The 15,268-nt window shown below is 44.2% G+C and overlaps 1 protein-coding gene across 1 annotated transcript in view; it reads left to right on the forward strand.

The window, feature by feature from the left end:
• The first annotated feature begins 291 nt into the window (after positions 1-291).
• PTPN12 (protein tyrosine phosphatase non-receptor type 12) overlaps positions 292-15,268 on the forward strand; it is a 69,772-nt gene continuing 54,795 nt past the window's right edge. The window contains exon 1 of the mRNA XM_056118200.1: positions 292-512. Coding sequence (XP_055974175.1) covers positions 414-512 — 99 coding nt within the window. The 5' untranslated portion in view covers positions 292-413. The remainder of the gene's footprint in view (positions 513-15,268) is intronic.

Below are 15,268 nucleotides of genomic sequence, written 5' to 3' on the forward strand. Positions count from 1 at the left end.
GGAGGGGGGCGGCGGGAGGAGGAACCGGGAAAGGGGGGTGGGGGGGCAGGGCGAGCGGAGCGCCTTGTTCCTGAGGCTGTGGCGGCGTCTCGGACGGAGGAGGGCGGGGACGGAGGATGGAGCAAGCTGGGGGTTGGGGTTGGGGTTGGCGCTAGCCGCTGCGGCTCTGCGCTTACAGTGGGAGAGCGGTGGCTGCTCCTGGAAGTTGTGGTGTGGGGAGCCGGGCGGGTGCCGCTGCCGGAGGCGGCGAGGAGGACGAGGAGGAGGAAGAGGGAGCCGCGGGGTTGGCGGGGGTCGGGCGGGAGGGGACGGGCCGGCCGAGCGAGCTGGGGAAGACCGAGCGGGCTCTGCGCCGGGCGGGCGGGCGGCGGCGGGGGGCTGGCCAGGGACCGCAGCCGGGGGGCCGCGGGAGGATGGAGCAAGTGGAGATCCTGAGGAGATTCATCCAGAGGGTCCAGGCCATGAAGAGTCCGGACCACAATGGAGAGGACAACTTCGCCAGGGACTTCATGGTGAGTGCCCTGGCTGCGCCGTCGCTTCCTCCCCCGCGCCACCGCCCCCCCACCCCGCCGTGTCCCCGGAGCCCCCCGCCGCCTCGTCGGGCCGGGCCGGGCCGCGCCGCGGGTGCTTTGTGTGCGGGCGTGGGAGCCCCGAGGGCCGGAGGGGGCGCGCCCGCAGCCACCCGCGGGGCGGACGGGTGGCCCTCGGCGGGTCGCCTCCACCCCTCGGCCCTCCCGGGCCCCTCTCGGCGGGGCGCCCGGGACGCGCAGGGAGCGGCCGCCGGGGCCGTGGCCGCCCCGGGCCCCGCCGCCTGGGACCACCCATTGTCTGTGGGCCCGGGAGCTGGAGGCTCGAGGGGTGCCGGCTGCTGAGGGGGCTGGTATCTCGTCACCTCCGCACCCTCCCGAGGGGGTCGCGGCGGGCCGGCTGGACAGGCTCGGAGAGAGAGGATCGCGACCGGCGGAGGCGCGAGCGTGCTGAGAGGTTGGCGTCGCCTCTTTTTTGGGGGTGGGGTGGGGTGGAGGGCGCAAAGAGCAGGAGATCCCTTGAAGCATCGGCAGGTCTCCACGGTGGGCCAGAGGGAGGACCTGGCTGCAGTTTCTGGGGTCGCTGATTTCCCCCCCCTCACCCCCCCGGGCTGGGGGGCACGAATCGTCCCTCAGGGATCTCGGGGTTTTTTTGCCTCATTTCCGTGCACACGCGGCGTCCCGTTCCTTTTTCTCCCAGGTTTGATGGGTCAGCGCGACTAGAGGTTGAGTGTATGTGTGTGTGCGTGTGTGCGCGCGCGCGCGTGTGCGTGCATGTCTGTGTGTGTGTGCGCGTGTGTCTGTGTGCGTGTCCCTGTGTCTGTGCGTTGTGTGTGTGTGTGTGTGCGTGTGCGTGTGTGTGTGCGCGCTCGGGCGCGCGCGCACCGGGGCGGCGATCCCGGAGGAAGCCCGCCTCGGACTCCCGAGGGGAATTGCTGAAGGCGGAGGGGATGTGACTATCACTTCCTATCCGGGGTGGGGGTGGGGAGCCGGGGAACAATGGTCCGTCCTGGCCGGGCGGAGGCGACGTTGCGGGCCGGAGTCCTGAAGTGGGAGATAACCTTCGCAGTCTCACCCCCTCCTACCCCACCCCACCCCCCCTTTCCGCCCTCGGCTCGGCCCAGCTCGCCCGGGAGGAGGTTAAAAGTCTTGTGCGTGGAATGGCTTAGTACTAGGTCCATTCCCAGGAAAGAGGGGCCGAGCCGCCCAAGGCGTGGGACCCTAGGCGACTTCCTACATGCTCCCCCCACCTCCCCCCAGTACCACTACCACTACCACCACCGCCGCCACCACCACCACCACGCACACCCTTTTATTTTTCTGCTGGACAATGTTCCCTTTAGGGTTGTTTCCCGGCTTAGGAGGCGGTGGTTGCGGCGGCGGCTCCTACGGATGTTGCGCAAGACTGGGGCGTTGGAAACCCTGGAGGTCTGGGGAATGAGAAAGGAAGTGTGGGACTTTGGGAAGTGGTTGCTCCTTAGCTTTCGCGGGCTTTGGGAATGGGAAATGGGGTGGGGGTGGGGGGGTAGGGTTGGTACAGATTTTGCTATCGTGCCGATACCCTTCGGGAACCATCCCTTTAAACGCCGAAGCTCTGGATTGTAGAAAAAAGACATAGTGAACCTCTATAGAAATGAATGGGGCAGCAAACGTGGGATCGTTTTTGTTTCAAAGTACGGTAAATTTTTACAAGGTGCAGGTGAAATGATTTCGTATTAAAATGCTTTTTCGCGTTTTAAAGAGACTTCGATCTAGTAAAGTTTCAGCATTAAAATTAGCAGCTTATAAAATAGATTCTTGACTTTACACAATATTGTAATAGTACTGTTGAACTTTGATGATTTCTTCCTATAATAAAGTATAAGGGTAAGGTTTTGTTTCTTGAAGCCGGAAAAATACAGGCCAGATCATTTCATTTTGTGGTATTATGTTTTTGGTTTGTGGGCCACACCCAGCGGTGCTCTGAGCTTACTCCTGGCTCTTCGCAGAAGGAATCGCTCCTGATGGGCTGGGGGACCTTAGGGGGTATTAGGGATCTAACCCGATTCAGCCAAGCAAAAAAAAAAAAAGCAAGCATCTTAACCACTGTACTGTCTCTTTGGTCCCTGGTCATATTATTTTGAGTCTTTCCATTTGATAGTTAACCTACTTGTTTTTGAAATTTTAATTCTTAATCCAAAAAGGGTAAATTTAAAAAAATGTAAAATATTTCAAAATGTTTGGAACTAGACTTTCACAGGCTTAGTTTGGTTATAGAGGAAGAGATGGTGTGGCCCCTGGTCACTGCTGGTGCATGGTAATCATCTTGTTACCCGCTGGGCATAGCCTGTCAAAAAAGTGCTTTGTTTGGAGAGGTCAGGATAGGTGCCCAGTCCCTGAACTCCTGTAGAGGGGAAGTAGCCTTAGGGTTCATGCTTTAGGAATGAGTCAGGGATTCCTACTGGAGATTTCATTTCTTAAGGACTAAAGGAGTTTCCTCTTTCTTCCACATTACCCAGGGATAGCTAGGTGGTTATACATACACATAGAAATGCGACTTAAGACATTTCTTCCCGTGTACTTGCTATTTTAATTTTGTGATGAGATGGTCAATAGCTTTAAAATTAAGACTGCTAGTTGGTCCCACTTTTTTCTTTGATTAAAAGGTCAGAAGGAAACTGTCCCTTCTGCCACAGAAAGGGTAGAAAATAGAGTGTAGTTGTTGTTAATCTTAAATCCTGAGGTCGCTCAGAATTGCATTTTTAAATTTTAGTATTTTAGAGTTGAGCCTTAGAGAATCTATAATAACTCTATTCAATTGTAAAATAAGAGTGTTGACTATAATAGTTTCATGTTTGGTATCGAGTATTCAGTAGTGCCTAGCCCTTTGGAAGGTAGAGTGGCCATCCAAACTGTCTGCCTTTTTTGTTTTTCTCTTCAGCCTTCCCTGTGATGCCATCATCACCCAAAGACTAACTCTTTATTTTAAAAAATTTAGTGTCTTCTGTGATTATACAAATGGTGTATGTATATTAATAGATCATTTATATTGTATTCTTGTTTTTTAAAGAGATACTCAGGTAAGCCTGAGCACCGTCAATGTGGCCCCTAAACAAAACCAAAAAATTATTTTTACAAATACCAAAATGTTTATATATATATAAGAATGGGCCGGGATGGTAATTCTGGCTACCATGTATGCTTTGCATGTGGGAGACTCACACACTCCTCACTGTACTTGGGGGACCATGTGGGGTACTGGGGATCGAAATTGATCAGCCATAAGTAAGACAAGAGCCCCACCTGCTGTATTATCTTTCTGACCCCTAGTTGTAAAAAAAGATTCAAGAGACTTTTAAATTGAACTAAAAGACTATGTAACCATTTCTTTTGGGGGCAGGGTGGTAGTAGTGGTGAGTTTTGGAACACAGTGATAGGTGCTGAGACCTTTCTCAGCTCTGAGCTCAGAGGTCATTCTCAGCAGTGTTTTAAGGGGACCATTAGGTTCAGGGGATCCAACCCACAGCAGCTGTGAGTGAAGACGTTCTCTTAACCCTATACTGTCTCTTTGGACCTTGCTTAACAGTTTCTTATTGGTGAAAGTTTAGGCCATTGTTATTTTCTGTTATGTGTACTAAAAGCACAAAAAGCATGTGTTTATATATAAACTTTGTTTTTAATTATTACATAAGATATCTCAATAATAGAAGTATTAGGTAAAGGGATACAAACATTTGATTCATTTATAAATGACTGTCAAAAAAGTATAGTTTTTGCTACTGTTAGTAATGCACTGTACCACTGTCCTCCCGTTGTTGATCGATTTGCTCGAGTGGTTACCAGTAATGTCTCACAACAAATTGTGAGACTTGTTGTTACTGTGTTTGGCATATCGAAACGACATGAGTAGGTTGCCAGGCTTTGCCGTGTGGGCGGGATACTCTTGGTAGTTTGCCAGCTCTTCAAGAGGGGCGGAAGAATCGAATCGAACCCCTGTCGGTCCAAGGCAAAGGCTCTACCTGCTGTGCTATCGCTCCAGTACTATTTTTATTATAGCACATAAAATTCTGAAATTAGGCCAAACCAAAATAACAACAATCAACAACGAGCAATATGAGGCAGAAGCAGGAGAGAGCGGTCAGGAGCTTCTCCTGCGAGCAGCTGACTCGTGCCCAATCCTGGTGTCCCCAGGGTCCCCTGCACACTGCCAGGCGTGATCCCTGAGCATGGAGCCAGGAGTCAGGCCTGAGCAGCGCCGGATGTGGCCCTGTGCTGAACAAGAATAAAAGGAAAGACAACTTGCAGGGGCCCAGGGGATGGCTGTGTGGCCAGTGCAGGGTTGAGTCGGATCCTGACGGTCTGCACCATACCCTGGTGGTGGTGCCTGGCCGTTCTTAGTTGGTAGAGCAATTTGTCTCTCACTGTTAGTAATATATGAATTTATTAAATAATTTTCTTTATCTTTGATAATTCAAACACTGAAGAATGGTATTTTGTTTTAATTCTTTGCTTACTGGTGTGGGGAGAAATTTTCTGTTTATCTTTAACTATTTTATGTTCCCTATTTTTTTGTAGTGATGGGGACCAAACCCAGAATCTCCTGCATGCAAAGCATGCGATCTACCAGTGAGCCACATTCTCAGCCTGTTATCCCTTCTTGACATTGGTCATTTGTGTACCCATTTTCTTAAGGCTAAAACTTAAGGTTTTGAGATGATAGAAAGTACAACACAAAGATATTTACTTACATTTTGTAGGTTAAACCATTTTTGAGGGATTCTAAACTTAATTTCAACTGTGTCAACTTAGTCTTCATGAAAGGAATGTATATGGTAGAGTGATAACATTTACTTTAGATAGACCTCATTTTATTCTCATCTCCATAGTTGGCTAACTTCCTGACCTTGGACAGGCCACTTATAAGAAAGAGATGCCTGAGTTTTCTTTGTGAAATATAACATGGGACCAGAGTGATAGTACAGTAGGCAGCGCGCTTGCCTTGCATGCAGTTGACCTGGGTTTGACCCTTGGCACCCTATATGGTCCCCCAAGCCCCTCCAGGCATGATCCCTGGGCACAGAATCTGGAGTCAGCCCTGGAAGAAAAAAAAAGAAAGAAAACATATATTTTACAGGGCTGAAACATGGGACTAGTATGTAAGGTCATCAGCTAACAAATTATGCTAAAAGCTGTATATAACTAACTTACATAATCAATTTGCAGATAACCAGAGCTAGAAGGAAAAGGTATCTATTGGATGTCCATTTTCTTTTACTTTGTTAAAGCTTTATAATATCTAAAGATTTGAAACAAGAAGTAAATTAATCTAATCTAGCTAAAAGTTATTTAATGTGCATTTGACACATTGGGTATTAAGGACTCTGTACTACATTTCACAATAACATATTTCATTTGCTTCTAAAGATGCATGTTTCTAATACTGAAATAGATGGAGATGGACGTTTGTAGTGAGTAGGACCTTTGCCTACCTGGGTTCTATTCCTGGCACCACATCTCGTCCCCAGAATACTACCAGGAGAGATCCCTCAGTATAGAACCAGGAGTAAGGAGTAACCTCTGAGCAGAGATGGACATGGTTCCCCCCAAAAATCCAAAACTGAATAAAGTGACAGAAGTCTTACTGAGGACTGTATATTCTCATACACACAGATGCAGGAACATAATTTAGTATTTATTATGAAATGAATTTTTATCTCTTAGACTCTGGAATAATCTGGGAATGGATGTGCCCAGGACATTTATATGTTGGTGGTGCTAGGGATCAAACCCAGGTCTCATGCATGTGAAGCATATGCTTTCCCATTTGGCCTTCAGCAGTGCTTAGGGGTTACTCATGGTGATGGCTCAAGGGATTCTATGCTGCTGCTGGGAATCAAACCAGGGCTGGGCACATGCAAGGCAAGTGCCTTACCTGCTGTACTATCATTCCAGCCAGGTTTTTGTTTATTTTATAGGAGTCATACCTGGCAGTGTCTGCGGGAGCCAGGACCATACCACCTGCTTGGGTTGGGCCCTCTGGTGCTTTGGATCTAACCTTCAGATTTGTAATTCATGTATGTTTGTTATTTACAGCTTTGTACTTGGACTGTTTAAGCCTTTCAGGAACTTTTAAAAATTTATTTTTTGAGTACTAGTAAGGTAATGGATTAGAGCTATAGCACAGCAGGTAGGGCATTTGCCTTACACGTGGCCGACCTGGGTTCGATTCCTCTGCCCCTCTTGGAGAGCCCTGCAAGCTACTAAGAGTATCTCGCCCGCATGGCAGAGCCTGGCAAGTTCCCTGTGACATATTCGATATGCCAAAAACAGTAACAACAAGTGGCATAATGGAGATGTTACTGGTGCCCGCTTGATCGAATCAATGAATAATGGGAGGACAGTGCTACAGTGCTACAGTAAGGTAATGCATAGTAAGAGATTAGGTAAGATTAGATAGAGAAAATTCGTAGTCCAGTCTTGGGCTGGAGCAGTAGTACAGCAGGTTGGGTGTTTGCCTTACATGTGGCCGACCTGGCCGACCCTGGTTCGATTCCTCTGCCCCTCTTGGAGAGCCCGGCAAGCTTCCAATTGTATCACGCCCGCATGGCAAAGCCTGGCAAGCTACTTGTGACGTATTGGATATGCCAAACACAGTAATGAGTCTCACAATGGAGACATTACTGGGCCTGCTCAAGCAAATCGATGGACAACGGGAGGACAGTGCTACAGTGCTACAGTCCAGTCTTGAAGTCTCTTGAATCTGCTATATTTTATTCTGTAGACCAATACTTATTTATTTTTATACAGTTCTGCACTACAGTTCTTAGAGTAATAGGGAAAGTGTGAAATAATTTTAGTGGTTTCCTCCCCCTCCACCATCCTACACCCTTCCTCCAAGCTGCTGTATAAAAAGATAGCATCTAGATAGGTGCTGGTACAAATTTCTGAGACTCACTACTGTGAGCCTGTGAAGAGCATGTTTTATGAGAGGTAAATGGTCATTTGATGGACTTAGATAATATGAAATTGATTCTGAGGTAGTATAAAGATCGGAATAGGGTGTGGAGGAGAGCATTTTGGAAACTGCTGAAATATAAAATGAGCTATCAGAGCCTGAATTCATCTTAGACATCACTATATAAAGAATCTGATAATGACTAAGGATCTGATCATAATAATAATGAAGAAAGAGGTTTCAGTGATTTACTCGTTGAAGATACCAAATGAGAAAAAGAGAATATTATAGTACAGATCCAGAGTTTATAGTTTGAGATTGGGAGCTGGGTTGCAGTGACAGTACAGTTAAAGCAACTTACCTTGCAAGTGGATGACCAGGGTTCATCCCTGCCACCTCATATCGTCCTCCAAACCCACCAGGAGTGATTCCTGAGTGCAGAGTCAGGAATAAGCCCTAAGTGCTCCTGGGTGTAGCTTAAAAACCAAAAGGGGGGAAAAAAAAGAAAGATTGGGAGTCTTCATGAAAGAGCTAGAAGTCGGGTATAAATGAGCTTATTCAGGGGCTGGAGCAATAGCACAGTGGGTAGGGCGTTTGCCTTGCATGCAGCCAACCTAGTTTCGATTCCCAGCATCCCATATTGTCCCCCGAGCACCGCCAGGAGTAATTCCTGAGTGCATGAACCAGGAGTAACTCCTGTGCATCGCCAGTTGTGACCCAAAAAGCAAAAGAAAAAAAAAAGAGCTTATTCAGACAGAATACTCAGAGGGACCAACTTTAGGTTACAGAGCAGGCAGGATTATTGTTCCTGAAATGTATAGTCCAAGAGCCAGGTCTAGAGCTCAAAGGATGCCAGAAAATCTTTGCAGAGTTTTAGGAAAGGAGTAGTTACTAAAGACACATAATTCGGGAAGTAAAAATGTGTACTAATTTTGGAGTACAAATAGTGTGCCAATAAGTCCTTTTCAAGTTAAGTGAAACTAATTGCTTTCTTATCTAGGGATGTGGCTCAATGGTAGAGTATCTGCCTAGAGTAGTACTAGGGGGCAGTCGAACTCAGGGCCTGGCACATACTTGTCATGCATTCTACCACTTGAGCCACACCTCTGATGACTGCCTACAATGTTTAACAAATAAACTATAAACATTTGAGTATAGATTTTTGTTCAAACATAAATTATGTTGGGATAGGATTACTTGATTCATATAGTAACTCTGGTTGTAAAAACAGTTTGTTAGATTCATAGCTGGCTGTGCTCAGGAGTATATTGTGGGATACTCCTAGCCCTGTGTTTAGGAGGCTGTGTGATGCTGGGGATGAAACCTGGGCTTCTGACATGCAAAACATGTGCTTTAGCCCATTGAGCTATCTCTTTGGTCTGTATGTTTAATATGTTGAGGAATTAGCAATGCACACTTTACACCTGCCTATTTCTGTACATCTTTACCAACACTTGTTATAGTCTGATTTTTTTTTAATTGTAGCAATCATAGTATGTGTAAAGTGGTATCTTGTGGCTGATTTGTAAATTTTCAGACTATCCCAGTAAGTTCATCTGACATTGCCTTTTAAATTGAGAGTGTTCTTTTCGGGTGCATGCTATTGAGCTAATCTTAGTGATTTTCCCAGTGTCAGTGGTTTAGTCAGGATATTCTTTTTTTTCTATCACCCAGGAGGTTGGGTGGGTTTTGGGGGGAGCCACTAATGGCTCAGTGCTCAGGGAACCATGTGATGCTGGGGATCAAACCTGGGTAAGGCTATGTGCAAGGAAAGTCCCTTAGTGCTCCAGCCCCATATTTAAGATCTTCTTTTCTTTTCTTCTTTTTTTTGGGAGGTTGGGGGAGGCACACCCAGCAGTTTTCAGGGCTTGCTCCTGACGCTGTGCACAGAGATCACGCCTGGTGATGCTTGAGGGACCATATGTTGAGTCACTGTAACTGAAACAACAATATACAAGGTAGTTAAGATTTTCTTATGGGTTTCCAGCTAAGTATATTTATATTGACTACATTTTAACTGGAAATGTACTTTTTATTTAATTCTTTAGACATGGCTCCAAGGCAACACACTTAAATTTTACCTCCTGTTAAGTCTATAGAATGCTTTATTATGTTCACTTTTAAAATAGCATTAGTAGGGTCAGAGAAGATAGTACAGCAGATAGGGCCCTTGCCTTGCTTGCAGCTGACCTGGAGTCAGTACCTGGCACCTCATGGTCCTCTGAGCCCTTCCAAGTCTCACTCAAAAACCAAAATAAATATATAAAAATACCTTTAGGGTTTTTTCCCCTTCAATATTTGACATTTAGTTTGGAAAGGGGTTTTAAAAGATTGAACTGAGGGGCTGGAGCGATAGCACAGTGGGTAGGGTGTTTACCTTGCAAGCGGTCAACCCGGGTTCGATTCCCAGCATCCCATATGGTTCCCTGAGCACCGCCAGGAGTAATTCCTGAGTGCATGAGCCAGGAGTAACCCCTGTGCGTCGCCAGGTGTGACCTCTAAAAAAGAAAAAAAAAGCAATAAATAAAAGATTGAACTGAAAGACATTAACATTTAGATTGATACAGCTAGCTTTATTCATATGTTAAATACTTCTATGTTTCTGTAGCATTAGATTCATAAACATTTACATTTCTGATACACTCACTCTGAAAGCATTCAAAGCTAGACATTGAGAATTATCCTCGTTGCTCAATATAGTCAAGAATGGCATTTAGTAACACTAAAGACCACAGTATAAGCAGAAGTGATAGGAAATTTTTTTTATGTGCGACTTTATTTATTGGCTTTTTTGGTCACACCCGGTGATGCTTAGAGGGTACTCCTGGCTCTGCACTCTGGAATTATTCCTGGGTGCTCAGGGGACCATATGGAATAATGGGAATTGAACCCGGGTTGATCATGTGCAAGGCAAACACCCTACCCACTGTGCTATTGCTCCAGCCCCCATGATAAGAAATCTTAATGCTATAAGAGAGATTTCTTTTCCTGGTGGATTCTTCTAATGGTCCAAGGGGCTTAGAACTTCATGAAAACTGTTTTTACCCCACCCTCTGTTTTCTAAGTGTGCTTATATAACTGTCGTTAACTTTTTAGTATCCACTGAAAAGACAAGAACAAGGTGGGTTGGAGAGATAGTACAGGGGTTAAGGTGCATCTGACCCCAGTTCAATCCCTGGCACAATGTGGTCCCCTACCACCACCTGGTATGACCCTGGAAACACCTCAGTGGCACTCTCCTGACCCAGTTAGTTCCTACTCGTCAGGGCCCAAGCAGCACCACATCCATGGACCCTTGATTTGAAATGGAGGCCAGTTGGTGAAGATTCACGGGGAACAACCCCAGACTTCTGAGTACCCCTTGGGAAGTTAAAAAGATAAAACCAAACAACAGAGAAAATCAAGATAAAGTTCTTAGCCCTTTAATAAAATCTTTAAAATCTTTTACTCATTGTAATATCTTCTATACAAATATGAAAAATAATGCAATCCATATGTCTCTTGATACTGGTTATATAGAAAAGAATTCAGGAAAACTTCTAATTCTATCTTTCCCGGACATTATCTTAAAATATTTTTTAAAAAAGTCTATTTTAAACTTTTGGTTTAGATTCTTACCAGTAAAATGCATATCTGTTGCTGACATCTCTCCAAAAGGTGTTATCTTGTTATTTGGGGTGTTTGGGGAGTGATTACAGTCTAGCATTGTTGTCTCCTAGCTTCCAGTTTCTTTCTGTATCCTATCCATTTCACCTATCCTATTCACTTTCCTAAAATACTTTCAAGTGTTGACATCTGTGGGATAATTAAAAAGAGCATATGCCTATAAAGTTAGGAGATCTGTGTTTGAGTCCCACCCAATGTTGCTGCTTAGTTGCATTTTTTAAAAAAAATATTTATATAGGACTATTGGTTATGCTTTACTTTTATTATAAAAAATGTTTTTAGGGTCCAGAGAGATAGTATAGCAGATAGGATGCTTGCTTTGTACGTGACTGACCGTAAAGTGATTCCTGAGCACCACTGGGAATTACCCTAAGAAAACAAAATTTAAGAAAAACAAACAAACCATAATACTCCCTAATGGCCATTAAAATTATTGGAATTTTGAATGCCTGTGATAGGGGAAAGCATCAGATCCATGCTCAGTTCTTTTTTTCCCCTTCAGTGTAGTAGTATGTTTATCTTCACAATTTTTTTCTCCTATGACCCCAATAGTTTTTCCCCAGTTGAGATTCCAGGTCAATAGAATAAAATCTATACTTCTTATCTATTATTTCTCAGTATTACTTTGTATAGTACTTATTCTCTTTCTAAAAAAATCTGGGTTTTTTTGGGGGGCGTGAGGGGGGTTTTTTTTTTAACCTCCTCCAGGCATGCTAAGAGGTTAATCCTGGCTCTGTGCTCAGGAATCACTCCAGGCAGGCTAGGAGGACCACATGAGATGATCGGGATTGAATCCCGGTTGGCTGCATGCACAGTATGTGCCTGACTTGCTATACTGTTGCTCTGGCCCCAGAACATTTAAAATTTTAAATCACTACAAAATTTACTCAGAATTCAGAAGCAAAAATGTAAGTAATCTTCACTTTTGGAGAGAAATATTTCAGTCATATTATCTTAAAGTACTTATGTGCTCCTTTGTAAAATTTGCATTTTAATGCCGTCAAGAAAAAGTCTTACATTATAGTTGAGTTGAAGATCTGCTAAGGCAAGTCCAGGGATAGGCAGTTGTCCTGAGCAAATTTGGGGTGTTTGGGGAGTGATTACAGTTATATAAACACCTCCCTGCATTTAATATATCCGTAGTATTCAGGGTTTTTATATATTTATTTATTTTTTTGCTTTTTGGGTTACACCCAGCGATACACAGAGGTTACTCCTGGTCTCCTGGTTCATGCACTCAGGAATTACTCCTGGCCATGCTTCGGGGACCGTATGGGATGCTGGGAATCGAACCTGGATTGGGCCGCTTGCAAGGCAAATGCCCTACCCTCTGTGCTTTCACTCCAGTCTCGTATTCAGGTTTTTTAGATTCAACAATCAAATCTTGATAGTTACTTTCCTCTGAAATCACACAAAAATTTTATTTCCTGGGGCCAGAGAGATAATATAGGGGATAAGAGTAAGTTGCTCATGCAGCTCACCGCAGTTCAATCCCTGGCATTGTCAAGTTTGACCCACGCCAACAAACTCTCCGTCCCCAACTTTTATTTTGTTTTGTTTTCATTTTTATAATGTTCTACTGTTTCTGCCTTGGCTTATAACAGACATGTAAGCAATTGTTCCCAATAAGTTTTTGCTGGAGAATATGGAATGTGGATCGTGTTAGTCTCAGACTTTGAGGTATATGCTATTTATCTATATTTCCTGTAACAACTGTTTTTAGATGTAATCTGCATTTTAAAAACTATTTAATAGAAATTTCGTAGACGCTGAAAGAATGTGAAAAAGTTTCCCTGGCATCCACCCATGCTTCTAGCATCACCATTTATACAAAATTCATATAAAAAAAATAACTTGTTGAATACCACAGTCATATTTAGAATTGATAGTTGAAATTATGAGTCATTTGTCTCAAATTTAACAGCTGAGGGCACTGTGTGGAAGAGGTTTATGAAACTCCTTTAAGTCACACATTACATGTTTATATATAAACTGATGGAGGGAGTGGGAGATGATTGATTTATAGTTCTTTGATTCTCAGGACATATGTATTAAAAAAATCTTAGAATCTGTTGACTGTATATGAACTTTATGGGGGTGGAGTGACAGTACAGCAGATAGGGTGGTTGCCTTGCACATGGCTGACCGGATTTGATTCCTGGCACACCATATGGTCCCCTGCTGAGCACTGCGAGGAGAATTCCTGAGTGCAGAGTGAGGAGTAACACCTGAGCATCACTGGGTGTGGTTTAAAGACAAATAATGAACTTTGAAGACACATAGAAATAATTTTAAATATTTCTGTAGAAGGTCTTGGTCCTCCTAGGACAATATGCAGTTTATCTAGGGAAATTGGAGTTTGACACCTACCAGGATGGAAAACCCAAGACCAAAATAATGAGTACATAAAACTTCTAATATAGTACACAGAAGGAATTCAATAATAATTTATAGTACTCTAATAGAATTCAAGACTTAGCAGGAAAGCCTAAAGCTGCCCCATAGATCAGCAAATAGGGTATTTGAGTTAAACACTGAAATAATTTGTCCAGTTGTTTATGTAGATAAAAGACTTCGGATGTAGAAAACAGAAGTTGCAGTGATGTAATGAAAAGAACTAGATTTTATATGAGAGTAACGGGGTGGCAAGTTGATAAGCTAAGTTTCAGAGGAGAGAGATGAACGGCTTCTGCATTTCTGAATGTTTTGACAAGGAGTACTTCTATATTTTATCACTGTTACATAATTTACTATTATATGACTTTTGGGGGCATCAGTGGCAGAGGGCACATATGGAGGTGATGGAGGGACTGTACCCTGTCAGATACAGCTCTGGGCTCTCCAGTATACAAAGTGTAGCCCTTTGAGCTATCTCTTAAGCCCCATGAATGAACCTTTTTATTTTTAATTCTTTAGGTAAAAGGTAAAGGCCCTCCCGTTGTTCATCGATTTGCTCAAGCGGGCCCAGTAACGTCTCCATTGGAGACTTTGTTGTTACTGTGTTTGGCATATCGAATACATCACGGGTGGCTTGCCAGGCTCTGCCGTGGGGGCGAGATAAATTTTTTTTTTTTTTTTTAACCAGCAGCGCTCAGGGCTTCTTTCTTTCTCTGTGCATAGGGATCACCAATAGCAAGGCTCAGGGCACTATATGCATTGTCAGGGATTAATCCGGATCAACACACTGGATTTGAAGTGATGGTACAGTGGGTATGGCACTTGGCTTGCACATGGCCAACCAGGATTTGTTTTTCTGAGCCCTCCAGGAGTGAACCCTGAGTGGGAAATATTAAGGGAGGGCAGAGCAATATTGTACAGTGGGCAGGGGCTTGCCTTGGACACTATTGACCCAAGTTTGATCCTTGGCACCCTATGTGGTCCCCTCAGCCGCTTCAGGATTGATTCCTGACTTAACCCTTGCATATGGCTGACCGGTTTTGATCCCCACCATCACATACACTCCTCCAGCATCGCCAGGAGTGAGTGTGCCCCCTCCTCTCCCAAAAGAATCTAGTTTAAAAATTAAGGCAGGATAGGAGTCTGGGGCGGGGGTGGGGGGGGGAGAGGAGGGGCGGAGCCAAAGAGATGTAATATAGAGTAAGCCCTAAGCACCTGTTTGATGTTGCCCCAAATCTCAATTAAAAAAAAATAAAATTGATGGTCTTGTTAAAAATTTTTCAGTTATTAGAATGTTGCTGGGCTGAGTTTTACAAACCATTATCAAGTCAGGTGCTTTTTAAATTATATGATGTTGCTTAGGCCAACAATAGCATTCTTATTAGAGGGAAATTAAGTGAGAAAAATAAAAATAGGACAAATTTTCTGAATCGCAGAAAAAGATTTTGTCTAGCTGCAACCTAGTGTATAGGTTGCAATCTACTTATAAACTAGCTTAAGTGAAAAAAGAATTTTTTACTTAAAACAGTGCCAATGAAATTGGTACCAACAAATGAAGAGCCATCTAATTTATAACCTAAATGACTCCTCTCTTCATTTTAGTCCCCTCATTTTCTGTAGTACTGCAGTTTTTCATATTTTTTTATGAATCTCTCTGTCTTTCTAGAGCTGCTCGGACACTTTGTTCTTGGTACTTGTTTTACTTAGACATGTTTTTGACTCACTGTTTTGGGCTACATATGTT

The sequence above is a fragment of the Sorex fumeus genome, unplaced genomic scaffold, assembly GCF_029834395.1.
Source record: "Sorex fumeus unplaced genomic scaffold, SorFum_2.1 ptg000037l, whole genome shotgun sequence".
NCBI lineage: Eukaryota > Metazoa > Chordata > Mammalia > Eulipotyphla > Soricidae > Sorex > Sorex fumeus.